The sequence below is a fragment of the Procambarus clarkii genome, chromosome 8, assembly GCF_040958095.1.
Source record: "Procambarus clarkii isolate CNS0578487 chromosome 8, FALCON_Pclarkii_2.0, whole genome shotgun sequence".
Taxonomy (NCBI): Eukaryota; Metazoa; Arthropoda; class Malacostraca; order Decapoda; family Cambaridae; genus Procambarus; species Procambarus clarkii.
In genome coordinates, this window is record NC_091157.1 from 47606113 (window position 1) to 47627593 (window position 21481).

The 21481-nt window shown below is 45.4% G+C and overlaps 2 protein-coding genes across 7 annotated transcripts in view; one reads left to right on the forward strand and one right to left on the reverse strand.

Moving 5' to 3' along the window:
- Positions 1–21481, reverse strand: part of LOC138361075 (autotransporter adhesin BpaC-like) — a 41154-nt gene that overhangs the window by 19111 nt on the left and 562 nt on the right. The window contains exon 2 of the mRNA XM_069320547.1: positions 9937–10903. Within this exon, the coding sequence (XP_069176648.1) occupies positions 9937–10903 (967 nt within the window). The remainder of the gene's footprint in view (positions 1–9936; positions 10904–21481) is intronic.
- The window catches only part of LOC123759666 (uncharacterized), a 364501-nt gene that overhangs the window by 13843 nt on the left and 329177 nt on the right, over positions 1–21481 (forward strand). The window lies entirely within an intron of this gene.

Genomic DNA, 21481 nt, shown 5'->3' on the forward strand with positions numbered 1-21481 from the left:
TATTGAACAATATAGATGGTGGTTTCCGGCGGTGCCCGGGACAACCATAAAAAGTTACGTTGTTCAAGTCTTGTGAACCCCTAGAATGCCAATCAGCCATCTGAACATGCACTTTGCATATCAATATCTGTGTTATTTTGAACATATGGGAAACTCTATATTGGAACAGACCATTCATTCGGACCTCGTTGGTAGGAGGTTGAGAGAAGGAAGTCGCCATGATGGGGTTCTGGGAGTTCTTCTACTCCCCAAGCCTGATTCGAGGCCAGGCTTGACTTGTGAGAGCTTGGTCCAACTGCCTGTTGCTTGGAGCGGCCCGCAGGCCCACATATCCACCACAGCCCAGCGCTGACCCTCATTAAAAGGACGGGGAGGGGTAATGGAGCCAACTTCGATACGCCTGTGTCTCCAATCACCCACCTTGTAAAGTTTATTGAGACTAGCCGCAAGCGTTTGGCCTCCAGCCTTGGATAGACAATTACAGACTAACATTCTGTTTTATACATATGATTAGTTATTTGTCCTCTATTTTTATTCTCTTTAGGTTGTGTTTTTGCAACTCATTCTTCTGAATTTCTAGGACAGCCGCGCACGCGAGTGTGTGTGTGTGTGTGTGTGTGTGTGTGTGTGTGTGTGTGTGTGTGTGTGTGTGTGTGTGTGTGTGTGTGTGTGTGTGTGTGTGTGTGAGGGTTGTAGTGGGGTGTATATAACCTTACGGTAGAGGAATGAGTAGAGTTGCTCTCAGGGTTGAGTATACTGATGACTGCCGGACATAATGCCCAAACGGATTATTAAAAAAAAAAACATGGTATACTTGTAGTAATATAACCGCGAATATATATTCACATAAGACCTTTGCTTCATAAGATTTCAAGTATACCATCAGTGATAAATAGTTTATTATCGTAACAATCTCAGGGATTTGGAACATAGAGCATAAATATTTTTGTGATGATAAAATATGTGATAAAACAAATCCACAAGGGCCGTGACGAGGATTCGAACCTACGTCCAAGAGCATCCCAGACGCTGCCTTAATCGACTGAGCTACGACATGGTCAAGCGTCTGGGATACTCCTGGACGCAGGTTCGAACCCTCGTCACGGCCCTTGTGGATTTGTTCATTTGATGCGTCACGCTATTGTGATTCCTGTGTGTAATGTGATAAAACATTTTTCTGTCAATCAAAAATAAACATCGTAGCGCCGTGATTAATGGTCAGACAAAAGGCCAAAATTAATAGTATTGCCGGTTTAATAAAGCCTTAACAACATTCTGTTGATCACTCGAGATAACCATCGCAAGATAGCGGTCACCATTCGACAGGAGCTATGATATGTTGTGCCTGATAAACATTATAAGATTACGTAAATTGGGTCCAACCAATTAACCCATCCTCTTAATGGACGTCATATTTTGACGTATATGTTATCTAATGCCCCAAAAAACTGTCGTATTAGAACATGATATCAGCTCGCGAAACATAATGTCCCATTTTCTGTTTTGGGTCCTCTGGTAGGTTAGGATAACGGGTGACACTTTAGTAGGACAGTTTCCTGACGTAGGGAACACTCACGACACCCACACGCAGGCAACAAGTACAGGAGCAACACCCTACACCCAGTACACCTTCCCCCAGACAACACACTGAGGAAGATGATGAGAGTGTATATATATATATTAACGCAGCTGTGAAAATAAGCGCCTGAGTTGTCGGCTGGTGTGCTTAGGCTTTTGGGCAAGCGCTGGCCTCCAGCTGTTTACTTGTTCACTTAATTGTGTGTGTGTGTGTGTGTGTGTGTGTGTGTGTGTGTGTGTGTGTGTGTGTGTGTGTGTGTGTGTGTGTGTGTGTGTTTACTAGTTGTGTTTTTGCGGGGGTTGAGCTTTGCTCTTTCGGCCCGCCTCTCAACTGTCAATCAACTGTTTACTAACTACTTTTTTTTTTTTCCACACTACACACCCACACCCCAGGAAGCAGCCCGTGACAGCTGACTAACTCCCAGGTACCTATTTACTGCTAGGTAACAGGGGCACTTAGGGTGAAAGAAACTTTGCCCATTTGTTTTCTGCCTCGTGTGGGAATCGAACCCGCGCCACGGAATTACGAGTCCTGCGCGCTATCCACCAGGCTACGAGGCCCCTACGAGGCTACGAGGTGTGTGTGTGTGTGTGTGTGTGTGTGTGTGTGTGTGTGTGTGTGTGTGTGTGTGTGTGTGTGTGTGTGTGTGTGTGTGTGTGTGTGTTGAGTCTCCTGCGCCCTTTTATAACTTTTTGTGTCATATCCAGTTCACTGTTTCATGTTTTGATCATACTTTGTCCCAATATTTTATGTCGTGTTGACAGTCCGCTCGTTTAGTACCGGTAGTTAGAGTTTGTCAGATGTGCGCATGCGTGCCTTTGCGCCATTTGGGAAAAGAGTGCGCATGCGTGCCAGTGCGCCATTTGGGATTAGCGTTTTTCAGTGTGTTCCTTCGCTTCCACACTTAGGAATAAGCGTGCGCGCGATCGTTGGCTCGCATTGGGATAAGCGCACGCGCGTGCGTGATGGGAACTTTTGCGTGCAGCCATAATCAAGTGCCTGGTCATTATCGCGAGTAACGCGAGCATAATAGCGACTTGTACCGCCGGTCAAACCGACATTATCCATCGGGTTTTGGAAGACATTATCGTAATGCGACAGTTTTCCAACTTGGGAGGAGCTGCGGTCCTCTGTGGTGGCTTCACTTCGCACTGAGGTGGTTGTTGTTAAAGATTCAGCTACTGGGAACCAAACGTTCCAAGTAGCACGGGCTATGGCGAGCCCGTAGCGGACTTACCTGGCACAGGAGCGGGACTGTGACGCACTTAGGGGAAGAGGCTGTCTTTATGGGGCGATACGGCTCTTGTGATGAGACTATATAAGCGCTAATTATCACAAAGGGTGCCATAGCCTAGCTCATAAGGGGTGCCATAGCCTAGCTCACAAGGGGTGCCATAGCCTAGCTCATAAGGGGTGCCATAGCCTAGCTCACAAGGGGTGCCATAGCCTAGCTCATAAGGGGTGCCATAGCCTAGCTCACAAGGGGTGCCATAGCCTAGCTCATAAGGGGTGCCATAGCCTAGCTCACAAGGGGTGCCATAGCCTAGCTCACAACGGGTGCCATAGCCTAGCTCATAAGGGGTGCCATAGCCTAGCTCATAAGGGGTGCCATAGCCTAGCTCATAAGGGGTGCCATAGCCTAGCTCGCAAAGTGTGCAGTGACAAAGGAAATCACCCTAAGCTACACGCTTCGCAGCTCTGCTACCCTTTCACTTAATGGGTTACCTTGTGAACTGATTAATCAAGACGTTTGTGCAAGAGACTGAGTGAACAACCCTCACTAGGAGAACACTAGAGCGCTAGCTGGTCATCCAGGTAAGTGCTGGAACTTACCATTATCCTCCCCCCCCCCTACCCCCTTCCAGCGGTAATGGGGCCCGCGTGCTTTTAAAACCATTTAACCTAGCCCGAAACGCCATTAAGAACAAGAAGGGTAAATCTGATATGGAATTGATCCGTTTTTGTGGGAAGGTAGCAGCTATATTTTCCCCTTCCGGGAGCGGGGGGTCCTGTTCCAACTCTGCGTGGGAGGGGGGGAATATCCCAAGCCATTGCTGGGGTCCCATACCTCCCCTCCCCCATGGGGAGTGGAGGTTCTAATACCATTCTTCCCTGTAATGTCGCATGTACCGTGAAACCCCCACCCCCTCTCTTACACCCCAATCCCCCAACTCCTCCTCTCTAACCCCTCCCCCACCCCCCTACCTACAACCTCACTGTGGGGAGACTTTGTGGCCTTTTTAATCATTCATTTTTTTTAAATACTTTCAAATTTGAAACAAATTGCGTAATGTTTTTCCGTAATTTAATGTTTTGCGTAACGCATATCCTGTATTCACCGCAGTTCTGGAACCGGGAATCGTAGTCCAACGAATCCCCAATCGCCTTCCAGCAAATAAAATTGATGTTGCTGGAACAATCAACGGCTGTAGTGCAGACGATGAGTCGCAGCGGCTGATGCTATGTTGACCAAACCACACACCAGAAGATGAGGAGACGACGACGTTTCGGTCCGTTCTGGACCATTATCAAGTCCAGTGGTGGTTCCAGGACGGACCGAAACGTCGCTGTCTCTTCATTTTCTAATGTGTAGTTTGGTCATTAATGGTTATGGTCTTCAAGGGAGGAGGAAGAGGGGCGTTAATAGGCAGGTTCTTGCAGCATGTGTTTCAACACCTGTCTTCTTCTGGCGGCTTGTGTGGACTTGCGGGACGCGACCAGCAGCAACAACAGCCTCGCTGATCAAGCTGTCAGCAGGGAAGGGTGGCCAGGCGAGCGAGATTGGACAAAACTCGCATCCGTGAGCATATAGTTAAGACATACAATTCGAAAATACACATATGCTTCTCTGGACGAATGCGACCCCTCCCCGAGTAGCTTTACCTCACTTCCCTTCCTCCCTCACACGCCCCTTTCCCCCTCCCTCAAAAGCCCCTTTCCCTCTCCCTCAAAATCCCCTTTCTCCCTCCCTCAAAAGCCCCCTTCTCCCTCCCTCAAAAGCCCCCTTCCCCCCTCCCTCAAAAGCCCCTTCCCCCCTCCCTCAAAAGCCCCCTTCCCCCTCCCTCAAAAGCCCCTTCCTCCCTCCCTCAAAAGCCCCTTCCCCTCTCCCTCACAAGCCCCTTCCTCCCTCACACACCCATTCCTCCATAGTCAAACATTTCATCTCATTACTCACCAACCTTTCCTCACGTCTCCCCTCTCCCCCATCGCCCGGTAACGAGGCAGCTAACGAAACAATGGATTGGTGACTTTTAATGAGGGAACTAACGAAGCTGTGGGGATGTGCTATTCAACGAAGGAGATAACGAAGTGGTTGGATGTGTTGCTTAACGAAAGGTTGGTAACAAGCCATTTGGGGGGTTTGCCACTAACGGACGGTAGTAACGAAGCAGTTGGGAGCATGCTGTTTAGCGAGGTTGATAACGAAGAGCTCGAGTACGACTGTCAACGAGGTTTATGACGAGGCGTTGGAATGTGTTATATAACGTCGTTGGTAACGAAGTGAGAGAGAGAGAGAGAGAGAGAGAGAGAGAGAGAGAGAGAGAGAGAGAGAGAGAGAGAGAGAGAGAGAGAGAGAGAGAGAGAGAGAGAGAGAGAGAGAGAGTTTATTAATAACGAGGATTGGATTCTGGGAAAGAAATGTGTGAAAAAGTGTAGACTCGGCGGATAATGAGGGAAAAAGGGAAGAGAAAGGGACTGTCACGAATGCATTGACATAATAATGGCTGACGTAGATAGGGAGAGAGAGAGAGGGAGAGAGAGAAAACGACTGGTTTTAATTTTTTATTGATTGTTAATAGGAAAAAAAAAAGAACTGGGAACAAAGCTTGCTAGAAAGTATAAGGAAAAGGAGAAGAATGAATGGAACAGTTAGTAAATATGTTGGAAAAATGTGCGTGAGTGTGCGTGTGTGTGTATGAAGTGTGCGTGTGTGTGTGTATGAGCGTGTGTGTGTGTGTGTGAAACGTGTCGGTTGATCGTGTGCTGGGCGGAACGGGCACGAATTGTGGAAAAGGAGCCCAAGCCTGATAACTCACCGGAAAGGTGAGTTTGTAATTGTGTAATATCTTTGTCAACTTTGTAATATCCTATAGCAAAACTATCATGGATAACACAAGGCAATAACTCGAAACTGGTAACCGGGAAGGAGAGAGAGAGGGAGAGAGAGAGAGAGAGAGAGAGAGAGAGAGAGAGAGAGAGAGAGAGAGAGAGAGAGAGAGAGAGAGAGAGAGAGAGAGAGAGAGAGACAGAGAGACAGAGAGGAGCTGCAGCAATTAGCGAGAGCATCTCTCTTCAAAAAAGACGAGAGAGCCACCGTAATGACGAATAGTTTGAGCAAAAATCAAGTAATTAATGGGTTAGCGGGGCCGCATTGCTCACTATAGTTTCTCGAGCTGCAATTGCTGAGTAATTAGCGATAATTAGAATACTACGCAGGTAAAAATACATCACCTGGATCTGCCGGAGGCTGAGAGAGATGTGACGAGATGAATCCCGGAAGATAAATGTTTTTGTGTGTGTGTTTGCTGTGACGCAGATAAAAAAGATGCTGGATAATAACCATATGGAATAGAGATTAAAATCTGAGTATTCACAAAAATGGGAAGTTTATTGTGACTGAGATGAATCGTTATTTCTGAAAGTTGTAAATAAATTGTGATAATATAAATGTATTCAACTGTCTTTACTACTGATGATACCAGTTGGCTTAAGAAAGCTGCAGAGACCCATTTTCTATCCCCATTGGTCAAACTATTATGTATTAGCGATAAGACCTACCATTAATGTATGATGACTTACTGTAAATATGTAGCTCTTGTAATAGAACATTCTCTGTAACTAGCTGACATTGTAACTATAAGGTGTGAAGGATAGATGAAATTGTTTATGTAATAATCTAAGATGAGGTCTGATAAAGACCTTTTGTGCCCTCTGTAATGCTTTTGCGCTACCGCTCACAGGATGAGTATGGGGTGCACAATAAACTAGCCGCCTTCGGTGGCAACAATCACTCAATCACTTCTGACGGAAAAAATAATATATCATGCTGTTTTGTTAATTGAAAATGTGGCAAAGAATGATTTTACAGTAATTGGAAGATATCTATTTTTGAGAATAACATCGAATTCTTCCTAATTCCCTACAAATAGCAAAGTATTATATAATAAATAAACCTGTATGAAACCTAACGCGAGATGTGATTTTTTTTTTTAATTTTACCTCGAGGGGCGAGTTTATTGGGCAGCGCCACTCATCCTGTGAGTGGACACACCGCCATAGCAGCATGTATAACACTCCCCAATTGGAAGAAAACCCGCTGGGTTGTTCATCCTGTCACTTGTACCCAGACACCGCTGGGACTTGCTTAACTGTCTCAAGTGAACAGCTTCTTAAACAAGAAGATTAACATTGCGAACGAGACAGATATTGAAATGCAATTTTTAGTGTTAATATTGACTGTGTGTTAAACTGTTTCACGAGAATTTATTTATTGAAGATGAACTTCAAGGCAAAGAGCTCTTTGGGATTGATACTTGAATGGACAGCGGGTGTCAGCGGTTGACACGCGGCAAAAACCACTTTCTACCAAGCGGAGGTAACATTGGGTGTCATGTCACACAGTGCCTGTCAGTTCAGGAGCGGCAGTACCCAGGAGTGGCACTATGGCACCTCTGGCTGTACAGAATGGACTGATCCAAAGCGGCAGGAGTTCCTTGGAACTCTGATTCAACTTCATCACACAGAAGAAATCTCTCTCCGATATTATATATATATATATATATATATATATATATATATATATATATATATATATATATATATATATATATATATATATATATATATATATATGTCGTACCTAGTAGCCAGAACGCACTTCTCGAGCCTACTATGCAAGGCCCGATTTGCCTAATGAGCCAAGTTTTCATGAAATAATTGCTTTTTCGACTACCTAACCTACCTAACCTAACCTAACCTAACTTTTTCGGCTACCTAACCTAACCTAACCTATAGAGATAGGTTAGGTTAGGTTAGGTAGGGTTGGTTAGGTTCGGTCATATATCTACATTAATTTTAACTCCAATAAAAAAAAATTGACCTCATTACATAATGAAATGAGTAGCTTTATCATTTCATAAGAAAAAAATTAAAGAAAATATATTAATTCATGAAAACTTGGCTTATTAGGCAAATCGGGCCTTGCATTGTAGGCTGAAAAGTGAATTCTGGCTACTAGGTACGACATATATATATATATATATATATATATATATATATATATATATATATATATATATATATATATATATATATATATATATATATATATATATATATATATATATGTGTGTGTATATCACGAAAATAAACACGTGATTAAGAATGTGACAATGTCAGACCACGGAGGAAAAATGAAACAGGAAATTTCCTTAAGTACTTTCGTATATTAAATACATCTTCAGAAGGAAGGACCTTCTGAAGATGTATTTAATATACGAAAGTAATTAAGGAAATTTCCTGTTTCATTTTTCCTCCGTGGTCTGACATTGTCATATATATATATATATATATATATATATATATATATATATATATATATATATATATATATATATAATATTATGTGTGTGTGTCTTACCATCGCTTGAAATAATCCATCGAGCCCAGGTATGTTACATGTTAATTTGATCCTTAAATCAACATCCCTATTTCCACCACACTATTTATCCAGGTCTTCTCTGAATCCAAACTTAACCTGTTTGTATCCAATGTTTTGTGTTCTATTTTGTGTTGATATATTTAACACATTATTTATATCCGCTTTATTATAACCTTTCATCCATATGTATACCTAAATCATGTCATACCTTATTCATAACATTTTTCTAAAAAAGCTAAGCTTTCTTAATCTTTCTAAATATTTGAGGTTTCGAATTCCTGTGATCTAACTTTGTTATTCTTCTCTGTATATCTTAAGTATATTTATATCCATTCTATAGTACGGTGACCAAAAATTAGCTGCATGATCTAAATTATCTATTTACACCAAACGTGTTTCTTATTTTTTTCCTTATTCTAACATAGACAAGATGAAGCCGAAGAATGGCATTAAAAGTCCTATTGCTAACGCTTCTAGAAATAAATCCTAATCACCTGTTTTCCTAATTCCATATATTTCCCCATTTAAGTTCCCTACTAATCATACAATACCTGTCGAATAATACATCGCAATTTAGACGTACAAAATCCCCCACTGGACAGAATCTAATGCAGTCATAGTGACTCGTAAAAATTCACTCTCTCTATGCTTGGCTCCCTTGGTTAGGTTAGGGTTGGATAATTTAGTACTATCATATTATGTTCGTTGTGACAATTTGAGAGGACGGGACTGAATCATTCCCTTAAGATATTTTTCACAAATTCGACACTAGCTGAGATCTATTTACATCTTTCATCATTACCTTGCCTCAAGACTTTGTATTTTCAGTATTAAACAGTATTTGCTGATCCTTTGCCTAGTCAATCTCCTTTATAGATTTGTTCATGCAGAAGATATATATATATATTCTCTAGTTATGTCTAAATAGAAGATATCTCTGTGATTATATCCAAATAGAAGATATTTTTGGTTATTTCCAAATAGAAGACATTTATTCTATAATGTCTAAATAGAAGACTTCTATTCCGTAATGTCCAAATAGAAAACATCTATTCTGTAATGTCCAAATAGAAGACATCTATTCTGTAATGTCCAAATAGAAGACATCTATTCTGTAATGTCCAAATAGAAGACATCTATTCTGTAATGTCCAAATAGAAGACATCTATTCTGTAATGTCTAAATAGAAGCTTGCAGAAATCTATTTGGAAATAATCACATGAAATATTTCGAATAAGATCGCATTCCAAATAATATATTGCATAAAAACCAAAATTTTTACATGAAAATAATGAAGAACTTAATCTAACCGAGGCCTAACAGATCTTTACTGGTAACAAGGAATTAATTCAATGCCCGAATTCGTGCCCAGAAACCGCTTTGGCAATAGTATGACGTCATATGATCAGGGGGTTTCCAATCACCAGGCGCCTCTTCCCATCACTGATCAGCTGATCTGATTATTTCATCAAATGATTTTTTTCCTATTTCAAAACCCTGACTGGTCAGTTCAGCTGCAATTCTGTTATTTAGCCAAAATTAAATTTATTATGTTAGTTAATTAACCAATCAATCAACTAATTAATATTTATGCGTGGGATTTATGCAAATGTAATTATATGATACGCGTCGCAAATGAATTGTGAAGCTAAGTGATGGAACACGCGGGCCGGGAGCATTTGGTGGAGCGTTTGACGGCCGCTTGGAGCGTTGGTTGGCCGCTTGGAACGATGGTTGGCCGCTTGGAGCGATGGTTGGCTGCTTGGAGCGTAGCATTGGCCGCTTGGAACGATGGTTGGCCGCTTGGAGCGATGGTTGGCTGCTTGGAGCGTTCATTGGCTGCTTGGAGCGTTGGTTGGCCGCTTGGAGCGTTGGTTGGCCGCTTGTAGCGTTGGTTGGCCGCTTGGAACGTTGGTTGGCCTCTTGGAGCGATGGTTGGCTGCTTGGAGCGTTGGTTGGCTGCTTGGAGCGTTCGTTGGCTGCTTGGAGCGTTCGTTGGCTGCTTGGAGCGTTCGTTGGCTGCTTGGAGCGTTGGTTGGCCGCTTGGAGCGTTGGTTGGCAGCTTGGAGCGTTGGTTGGCAGCTTGGAGCGTTGGTTGGCCGCTTGGAGCGTTGGTTGGCAGCTTGGAGCGTTGGTTGGCAGCTTGGAGCGTTGGTTGGCCGCTTGGAACGTTGGTTGGCCTCTTGGAGCGATGGTTGGCTGCTTGGAGCGTTGGTTGGCTGCTTGGAGCGTTGGTTGGCTGCTTGGAGCGTTCGTTGGCTGCTTGGAGCGTTCATTGGCTGCTTGGAGCGTTGGTTGGCCGCTTGGAGCGTTGGTTGGCAGCTTGGAGCGTTGGTTGGCAGCTTGGAGCGTTGGTTGGCCGCTTGGAGCGTTGGTTGGCAGCTTGGAGCGTTGGTTGGCAGCTTGGAGCGTTGGTTGGCCGCTTGGAGCGTTGCTTGGCCGCTTGGAGCGATGGTTGGCCGCTTGGAGCGATGGTTGGCCGCTTGGAGCGATGGTTGGCCGCTTGGAGCGTTGCTTGGTCGCTTGGAGCGTTGCTTGGCCGCTTGGAGCGTTGCTTGGCCGCTTGGAGCGTTGGTTGGCCGCTTGGAGCGTTGCTTGGCCGCTTGGAGCGATGGTCGGCTGCTTGGGGGCGTTGTTCAGCCGCTTCAAGCGTTGGTCGTCGGCTTGGTCGGGAGATAACGACGGAACTGAGGCCCTACATACCTGCCGTCGTTGTTGTTTTAGATTTAGCTACTTGGAACAACAATTTCCATGTAGCACGGCCTATGGCGAGCCCATAGGCCGTGCATTATATATATATATATATATATATATATATATATATATATATATATATATATATATATATATATATATATATATATATATATATTATATACACTCTGGTGGCGTCATGCAGGTCGGCATTCAATCCCCGACCTTCCAAGTGGTTGGGCACCATTTCTTTCCCCCGTTCCATCCCAAATCCTTATCCTGACCCCTTCCCAGTGCTATATAGTCGCAATGACTTGGTGCTTTCCCCGGATAATTCCCTCCCCCCTCCCTCTCCCTCTCCCTCTCTCTCTCTCTCTCCTCTCTCTCTCTCTCTCTCTCTCTCTCTCTCTCTCTCTCTCTCTCTCTCTCTCTCTCTCTCTCCTCTCCCTCTCTCTCTCCTCTCTCTCTCTCTCTCTCACGGGGTGCTCCTATCACAAGCTTTATATGTAAGAGTGTTGTGGTTTGATATCAATGTTGTTGCTGTTGCTGAGCGGGTTATATTTGATCAGAACAAGGTTGGCTCGACCACCACCTCTACAGTATTGAGGTGTGCGGGGCCGGAGGTGTATGTTGAGCAGTGCCACGGGTGTAGAGCCAGGTCAGAGTGCCATGCTTCCTTAATGTTGGAGTGTATCAGACAGTCCTGGCCCCATCCCCCCTTATGTCACCCCCTCCGTCACCCCTTCCCCCCTTCCGTCACCATTCTATTTGTTCGTTCCAGTCCAGACTGATTTTCATTCTAGTTGATTGTATCTCTTCCTATATTTTATTTTACTAAACATATTGTATATAAACACAATTTTTTTTATTGTACTAGCTTGGCTCCTGAAGGCTGGGGTTCAGATCCTGGCATTATGTGCCTCTGTAACCTGTTCCACTACCGCCCACAGGATGGGTATGGGGTCCACTACCGCCCACAGGATGGGTATCGCGTCCACTAACGCCGACAGGATGGGCATGGACTTTCCAAATTCTTATAACAGATAATAAAAAAAAATTAACATGTCCAATAATCAATAATGAGGTCCACTACCGCCCACAGGATGGGTATGGGGTCCAATACCGCCCACAGAATGGGTATGAGGTCCACTACCGCCCACAGGATGGGTATGGGGTCCAATACCCAAAAAAATTAACATGTCCAATAATCAATAATGAGGTCCACTACCGCCCACAGGATGGGTATGGGGTCCACTACCGCCCACAGGATGGGTATGGGGTCCACTACCGCCCACAGGATGGGTATGAGGGTCCACTACCGCCCACAGGATGGGTATGGGGTCCACTACCGCCCACAGGATGGGTATGGGGTCCACTACCGCCCACAAGATGGGTATCGCGTCCACTAACGCCGACAGGATGGGCATGGACGTTCCAAATTCTTATAACAGATAATAAAAAAAAATTAACATGTCCAATAATCGTGGGGGCCCGGGACAAGTGCTCATCGGGGCCATGCGGGCGGCTCTTCATGATGGGTATCTCCATGCCCAATCCACGAACAATATCTAAATCAACCCAGATGGCGTCACGTCTAGTCAGCGTATCTAATACAGTAACTCTTCATTAATTTTCTGTTTGTCAAATGAATCTAGGATTAAATATCCAATGTGCTTGATACCGCTGGCTTTTAACTCGAGTGGTGGTTTGACGTGCATGTCTCCTGGTGCCGGGGTGGTGAGCTCCAGTTTTTATTGGTGTGATGCGTTGAAGTCCGCAGGGGCGTCTCTCTGCTCTGTGAGAGAGAGAGAGAGTTAAGTGTCTGTCTGTCGATTTGGGCGTTCTCCAGTTGTTGCTAGATGCGTGGGGACGCGCATATGGAAGTATGTCTCAAATTGTGTACAGTTTAACTATATACATATTGAACTGTCTGACGTTTTATTTTGACTTTGTAAATGAAATTGGTGATAGGTTTTCGGCGGTGATTGACTAGGTACGTGTGTTTGCTTTACCTCCAGTAGTTGTAGCGTGTTGCTGGTGGTGGTTGACGTTGGGATATATGTGATATTTGAGTGGTTGTTAAGTCAGCAATAACAGTTATAGTGGTGGTAGTGAGTCGGAGCTTGTAGTGGTGGTTGACGCTGAGCAGTGGTGGCATTGGACTGGTGGTTGGTTATAAGAATGGTGGTGGCGTTGGTGTGGGTATGAGGTAGAGGTGGTGGTAGTGGTGGTGGTGGTGGTGGTAGACGAGCGCGGATAATGGATGTATTGTCAATCAAATCGGGTGCCGCAATAGTGGAGGTTAAATAATGGACTACAGCGGGGTGAATTATACACAAGAGTAAGTGGTTAGATGTGTTAGTTCTCCTCCCTCGGCCCGCCCCGGCCTAGCCCCCCACCCACCCACCCATTCCTCTCCCCCTCCCCCCCACATCCCCCCATTCTTTGGCCTCTCCCCCTCCCCCCCATTCTTCGGCCGCCACCCCCATAGCGGAGGCGTCACACTCCCTGCTTACCGCTTTCTGACTACAGGTGTGCTGTCACGTGTGTATTGCTGTCATATGTGTGGTGTTGCTGTCGTATGTTGCTGCCATGTGTTATGACAGCCATGAGGGTGTATTCTAATTTGATGTCATGAATTCTGTATTTGAATCTGAAGAAATGCATTCTGTATTAAATTTAGAAAATAATTCATAGCTATGTGGTCTGTACTGAATAAATGTAGTGCACATTTTATCGATGTATTACGCATTTCTAGGGCGGCTGTGGTGTATTTTACATTGTATGATTTATCTTGTGTGCATTGCAGGGCTTCAGTCATCATTTGTGTGCCTTCAAGCTGGTATATAAACATTGTGAAAGTGGCAATGCTAGTGCAATAGGTGTTGCAAGGGGGGAGGCAGGTTTTGTGTTGCAGGGGGGGGGGCAGGCTTTGTGTTGCAGGGGGGGGGGGAACAGGCTTTGTGTTGTAGGGGAGGGGGGGCAGGCTTTGCATTGCAGGGTGCACACTCGACCACTAGGTGCCCCTCAACCTTGCAACACTGTGTTTTCTCAGCTGTCTTGTCGTGTTACAGGTATTGTCTTGTGTTTCCTATGTTGTCTTGCTGCGTCTTCCGTTGTTTCACACGTGACATGTGTTCCGTGACACATCTGTGTCATCTATACGTGCTCTCGGGAATATATTTAACCTTTCATAAAACTGTGTTCAATTTTACAGGTGTTTTGATCTTAACTAAGGATACCATCCACTTAGGAATCTGAAATTTGTACCGGAGCATATATACAGCAGTATACCTGGCGGTATATATCAACATTATACTTGGCAAGCGATGAGTCACAATAACGTGACTAAAGTATGTTGACCAGACCACACACTAGAAGGTGATGGGACGACGACGTTTCGGTCCGTCCTGGACCATTCTCAAATCGACAATCGACTTGGGAATGGTCCAGGACGGACCGAAACGTCGTCGTCCCTTCACCTTCTAGTGTGTGGTCTGGTCATCATTATACCTGCCTGTAAATATCAGCAGTATACTTTGAAGTATATATTTTGCAGTATCTTCACATACTGACTGTATCTTTTTGTATTATGTTCGCTGAATTTATGAAATATATTGAGTGTAGTGTTATTACAGACCTCGTAAATTGCCTTTGAGACATGTTGTCCGTCACGATTTAATTATATGATATTTCGGCAATTAGAATTTGAGAGGCAGCGGGCGGCTGATTGATTGGTTGGCAACGCTGACCAGCACAAAGGAGGCTCTTTATCACACGATGTTATGTTGGCAACCCTGACACGTAACGAGATAGCTGTGTTTTGATTATTTTTGTTTTATGCTGCTGTCAATTTGCTTATCTGCAAAATTAGTGTTGTCCATTAGTTTGAGAGTTTCTTGAGCGTGAAGTTCGGGTTCGTATGTTGTTTAAAAAACATCTTGCTTGTGTCTGATCCCGGTTCGAGGCTGTGAGTGATGATGAGTAGGGTTGGCAGCCCTGCTTTGGCTCGATTCTGAATAGACAGTAGTTCCGCAGCCTTCCTGTGGTCTCGTCGTGGTTGGCAGGCCTGCTTTTAGAGTCGTAATGATTGGTCAACGGATTGGCAGACCTACTTTAGCGTTGCAATGATTGGTTAGTGGATTGGCAATCCTGCTTGCGGTGTTGTTTATCGTGACAGGCCGCCAGGCTGCCAACCTATGCGCAAACGTTTTTTAACATGATTGCAAGAGGTAATTTAATAATGCAGTTTTCGACCGTTGGACGAACTAAATTAAAATAATTGGTCAACTAGTTCAGGCTCCTTGGTGATTGGTCAGCAAGACTGACAGGCAACCGTTAATTGTCGAGAGCCAGCTCGTTAGTGGCTACCTGATAAACAATCCTGACTAGTCGGCGATTGGCTGATGAAGAGGATACTGGTGTTTGATTGGATGATAAAGAGAGTTTCTGTTATTTAACTGGCTGACACAGAAGGTCGCTGATTGGCTGTTAAAGGAGGTTGTTTGGGCAGTGATTGGCGGGGTAAAATGGCGTGTGTAGCGGCGACGTATTCATTATATCTACAGGAATACCTGACGTAGGGAAGGGGGGTGGGGTGGATTTACCATATTACCTTAATTGGACGGAGCGCGGCGCACCTGTGGCCAGTCTGGCCGACAGGTCTGACTGCCAGCTAGCATCTTGGACCACTGAGGCCCCTGACAAGGGCCCCCTAACTAGGGCCCCCTGACTAGGGCCCCCATGACTAGGGGCCCCCTGACTAGTGGCGCCGACCGGGGCCACTATGGGATCCAGCGTGCTTACACAGTACAGTGTATGGGATACGAGACAGACTAAGTATTATGTGAGAGCGGAGTGAAGGAACGGTGCCCATGCTCTGAGGATGCCATCGGGACTCGAACGCGGACTCATCAAGGCGGTTCGCTATACCGAGTGACATCCGTGAGCGACTGATTCACGAATGCTGAGTCTTAAAGTAGTGGATAAAGTGAAAGTCGTCGGGGCCTTGAGGAAGTGACTAGAAGTGAGGTGAAGTGATGTTGGGAGAGGTCTGTGGAACACCAGCAGCAACAGGAGATGTTGGGGGAGGGCTGTGGAACAACAGCAGCAACAGGAGATGTTGGGGGAGGTCTGTGGAACACCAGCAGCAACAGGAGATGTTGGGGGAGGGCTGTGGAACACCAGCAGCAACAGGAGATGTTGGGGGAGGTCTGTGGAACACCAGCAGCAACAGGAGATGTTGGGGGAGGGTTGTAGAACACCAGCAGCAACAGGAGATGTTGGGGGAGGGCTGTGGAACACCAGCAGCAACAGGAGATGTTGGGGGAGGTCTGTGGAACACCAGCAGCAACAGGAGATGTTGGGGGAAGGCTGTGGAACACCAGCAGCAACAGGAGATGTTGGGGGAGGTCTGTGGAACACCAGCAGCAACAGGAGATGTTGGGGGAGGGTTGTAGAACACCAGCAGCAACAGGAGATGTTGGGGGAGGTCTGTGGAACACCAGCAGCAACAGGAGATGTTGGGGGAGGGTTGTAGAACACCAGCAGCAACAGGAGATGTTGGGGGAGGTCTGTGGAGCACCAGCAGCAACAGGAGATGTTGGGGGAGGGTTGTAGAACACCAGCAGCAACAGGAGATGTTGGGGGAGGGTTGTAGAACACCAGCAGCAACAGGAGATGTTGGGGGAGGGTTGTAGAACACCAGCAGCAACAGGAGATGTTGGGGGAGGGTTGTAGAACACCAGCAGCAACAGGAGATGTTGGGGGAGGGTTGTAGAACACCAGCAGCAACAGGAGATGTTGGGGGAGGGTTGTAGAACACCAGCAGCAACAGGAGATGTTGGGGGAGGGTTGTAGAACACCACCAGCAACAGGAGGCGATGACGGAGAATCAAAGTGGAAGCACCAAGGCGATACAATTCAGCCATTAACTTAATGCTTGCAGTAAGGGCCCTAACATTTAAATGAGAATATTTGTCATTTTAACCAAAAGAAGAATTGCATGCGGGAGTGGGTGAGAGTTAGCGATCATGGCCTGGCTTGCTCTCAACTGAGTCCTTGGTTCGAGTCGCCAGGGGTGGCATTATATGCTTATAGTCTCACGAATCACAGTTTAAACGAGACAATTTACGCGCGCGGCTGTTCACACGAACGCATACACGCACCAACACGTTCGTGATGCATTCACAATCACAGTCTCTCTCTCTCTCTCTCTCTCTCTCTCTCTCTCTCTCTCTCTCTCTCTCTCTCTCTCTCTCTCTCTCTCTCTCTCTCTCAGGTCGGTACAGGAATAGACACCATCTAACTCCTCAGGCTTAGACCTTTCCCCTTCTAACAGTTACGCCACAGTTTTTCCCTGGAACATGACCCACCAATCGGTTTTACTACCAGGTCAGAAACTAGCTCCCAAGTGCATATTTACAACAAGGTGCATGAGGTGAAAGGGAACTCACTCACCTCGTCTCTGGCTCTCAGAGTAAGTAATGATCCCTATAGCACTTAGCCCATCGACCCTGACCACAACACGCTCACAACACTCACTCAGAGAAAATAATGAGCAAACACGGGCTAAAATATCAACAAATACCGCCGGCGGTGTGTATATATAGATTCTCGAACCGCCGCCGCCGACTCCATTACCGATGAAAGCGCCAACTATAGTATTCAGCATTGAATCCTATTGATGGGAGGCCTTGATTCCCTTCCGTAATGCTAGGCGATGCTGTTTTGTTTCGTGGTTTATACTTATGGGGGATTGAAGAGTGCATGATACAGGGGTTGGATCAAAACTTAATGGCGGCCCGTTGATGAATGGAGCTGTTTACTGTTATAATGTTAAATAACTGTTCGTTATATGTTTATATTGAGTGATTTTAACGGCAAAATGACGCAGGTTAGAGTCGCAGGCGCCGCTCCGGTTGACCTCTGCAACCTAGAGATTTACCTGGATAGGAGTTTAGGGAGATCTTCTACTCCCCCAAGCCCGGCCCGGGGCCAGACTTAACTAGTGATAACTCGATTCACCAGGCTGTTGCTTGGAGCGGCCTGCAGGTCCGTGGACCTGGCCTTCAAATGTATATATTATTTAGCAACCTCGTCTCTTTTCCAGAGAGTGCACTTTGAGAGCTTTGAGACGGTGCTAAGAATTTAGGTGCTCTAGCGCATCTATGCGTACCAGGGGATGCCTCGTAGCCTGGTGGATAGCGCGCAGGATTCGTAATTCTGTGGCGCGGGTTCGATTCCCGCACGAGGCAGAAACAAATGGGCAAAGTTTCTTTCACCCTGAATGCCCCTGTTACCTAGCAGTAAATAGGTACCTGGGAGTTAGTCAGCTGTCACGGGCTGCTTCCTGGGGGTGGAGGCCTGGTCGAGGACCGGGCCGCGGGGACACTAAAGCCCCGAAATCATCTCAAGATAACCGTATATGTACTCTGTATTCCCTCTTTCAGAAATCTCTGCTGCTCAGAAAGGGGCAGTACTGAGCAGTACTTAAGACAGCACCAGTCATATATATAATTAATATTTTGGTTGAATCCATGAATTTGAGCGTTCTCATAATCCATGAATTTGGGCGTTCTCACAATCCATGAATTTGGGCGTTCTCACAATCCATGAATTTGGGCGTTCTCACAATCCATGAATTTGGGCGTTCTCACAATCCATGAATTTGAACGTTCTCATAATCCATGAATTTGAACGTTCTCATAATCCATGAATTTGAACGTTCTCATAATCCATGAATTTGAACGTTCTCATAATCCATGAATTTGAACGCTCTCATAATCGATGAATTTGAGCGTTCTCATAATCCATGAATTTGAACGTTCTCATAATCCATGAATTTGAGCGTTCTCATAATCCATGAATTTGAACGTTCTCATAATCCATGAATCTGAGCGTTCTCATAATCCATGAATTTGAACGTTCTCATAATCCATGAATTTGAACGTTCTCATAATCCATGAATTTGAACGTTCTCATAATCCATGAATTTGAGCGTTCTCATAATCCATGAATTTGAACGTTCTCATAATCCATGAATCTGAGCGTTCTCATAATCCATGAATTTGAACGTTCTCATAATCCATGAATCTGAACGTTCTCATAATCCATGAATTTGAACGTTCTCACAATCCATGAATTTGAACGTTCTCACAATCCATGAATTGGAACGTTCTCATAATCCATTCTACCATTTTTTTCCTGACTGTATTTCTTGATTATGTTCACTAAATATAGCGACGGTAGGTACTAAAATTCCCAGGTCCTTTACTTGTTATTTTCGTCGACAAAACCACACACTAAAAAGTGAAAGGACGGACCGACGTTTCGGTCCGTCCTGGACCATTCTCACAATCGACTTGAGAATGGACCAGGACGGACCGGAACGTCGTCATCGTCCCTTCACCTTCTAGTGTGTGGTCTGGTCAACATATTTCAGCCACGTTATTGTGACTCTTCGTCAGCATCATATTTTCCTTCTATGAGTAAGTCTGGTTGAGTCCTGTACCCTGCGATTCGTTTAAGTTCTTTATTTCTACAATATGTAAGTTCTTGGAACATTTACCCTGTTAAACATTATGTTATTTTATGTTGCACAATCGAAGATTTGATTGATATCGGCGGCCATCACCTATGGCACCAGTCATAAACATTGATTTTAGGTAACTACGCTTAGGTAACTATGCTTAGGTAATTAAACTTAGGTAACTACACTTAGGTAACTACACTTAGGTAACTACACTTAGGTAACTACACCTACCGTACTTAAATTTTTTTTTTTTTAAATTTTGCCCTTCTATTCATGGTAAACATTCGTGGTCCTTCCACTATGATGTCTAAGAATCTTGTATGTAGTGATCAGGTATCATATAATGGTCTGTATGTAGTCATTATGTAAGGAATGGCCTGAAAGCTACTGAAAAAAATGTTCGTCAGCTTTGCATGCGCTGCTGATGTCGTCGTGTTATTGTGTGCCTCCGGTGACAAGCTTACGGTTTCAAGCATGTGATTTCCCTCCATCGTGTACGTCCCTGTGTATTCATCCCTCTATCCTCTATAATTCATCCCTCTACCCTCTATAATTCACCTATCCCCTCTACCCTCTATAATTCATCCCTCTACCCTCTATAATTCATCCCTCTACCCTCTATAATTCATCCCTCTACCCTCTATAATTCATCCCTCTACCCTCTATAATTCACCTATCCCTCTATCCTCTATAATTCATCTATCCCCTCTACCCCTCTGTTAATACACAATTAGGTTGTGTATTCACCTAGTTGTGCTTAGGGGGGTTGAGCTCTGCTCTTTCGGCTCGCCTCTCAACTGTCAATCAATCAATTGTTACTAACTAATGTATTTTCACACACACACACACACACACACACACACACACACACACACACACACACACACACACACACACACACACACACACACACACACACACACACACACACACACACACACACACACACACACACACACACACACACACACACACACACACACACACACACACACACAGAGGAAGCAGCCCGTGGCGCCTAACTCTCAGGTACTAATTACTGCTAGATAACAGGAGCATCAGGGTGAAGGGAACTCTACCCATATATTTTCCGTCGGTGCCGTGAATCGAACCCCGGTCCCTAGATCCACGAGTCTAGAGCGCTGTTCACTCAGCCACCAGCCCCCACCAGTGTGTGTGTAATGGGGGTCAACTGATGGGAAGTTGGGGGGGTGGGGGAAGAAGGGGACAGGATAACCCACGTGGCATCAGATCACCAGCATCTTTCACTGATACAGTTACAGCCCCGCTCCTGTGCCAGGTAAGTCCACTACGGGCTCACCATAGCCCGTGCTACTTTGGAACTTTTGTTCTAAGTAGCTGAATCTAAAATAACAACAATTTCACTTATATTTTCATCTTAGTATCCCTAGTTTATCCTCTCTCTCTCTCTCTCTCTCTCTCTCTCTCTCTCTCTCTCTCTCTCTCTCTCTCTCTCTCTCTCTCTCTCTCTCTCTCTCTCTCTCCCTGTCTACATCATGCTATCACTCTCCCTCTACGATACCTCCCCCTGGCTCCCTACCACCGCTCCAAACGTAACTAAAGCCGATAATTGGAATACCCTGTTTTGCTGCGACTCCCGTGGCGTCCGCTGGTCCGTTACTTAATCAGGAATCGACCGGCTGAAGGTCTGTCGGCAACATTAGCTAATGGAGTCTTGGAGGGGGGAGGGAAAATGGGGCAGAGAATGGGGGTGAATAGAGAGGGGGGGGAAGACGAAAGGAGAGAGAGAGGAGAAATATATATAGGCGAAGGTTGGAAAGATAGGGATGAAAAAGGGAGGGTTGGGGGAGTAGAGGCAGGGATGGGGGGTTGAGGCAGGGTTGGGGAGGAGAGGCAGGGGTGGGGAGTAGTGGCAGGGGTGGGGGTTGAGGCAGGGGTGGGGAGGGGGTGTGGGGGCGCGGCCAGCAGTCTTTTCAAAGTCTTGTACGGTGTGTAAAGGTATCGATTCATTCATAAATGATGTCAGTGATCG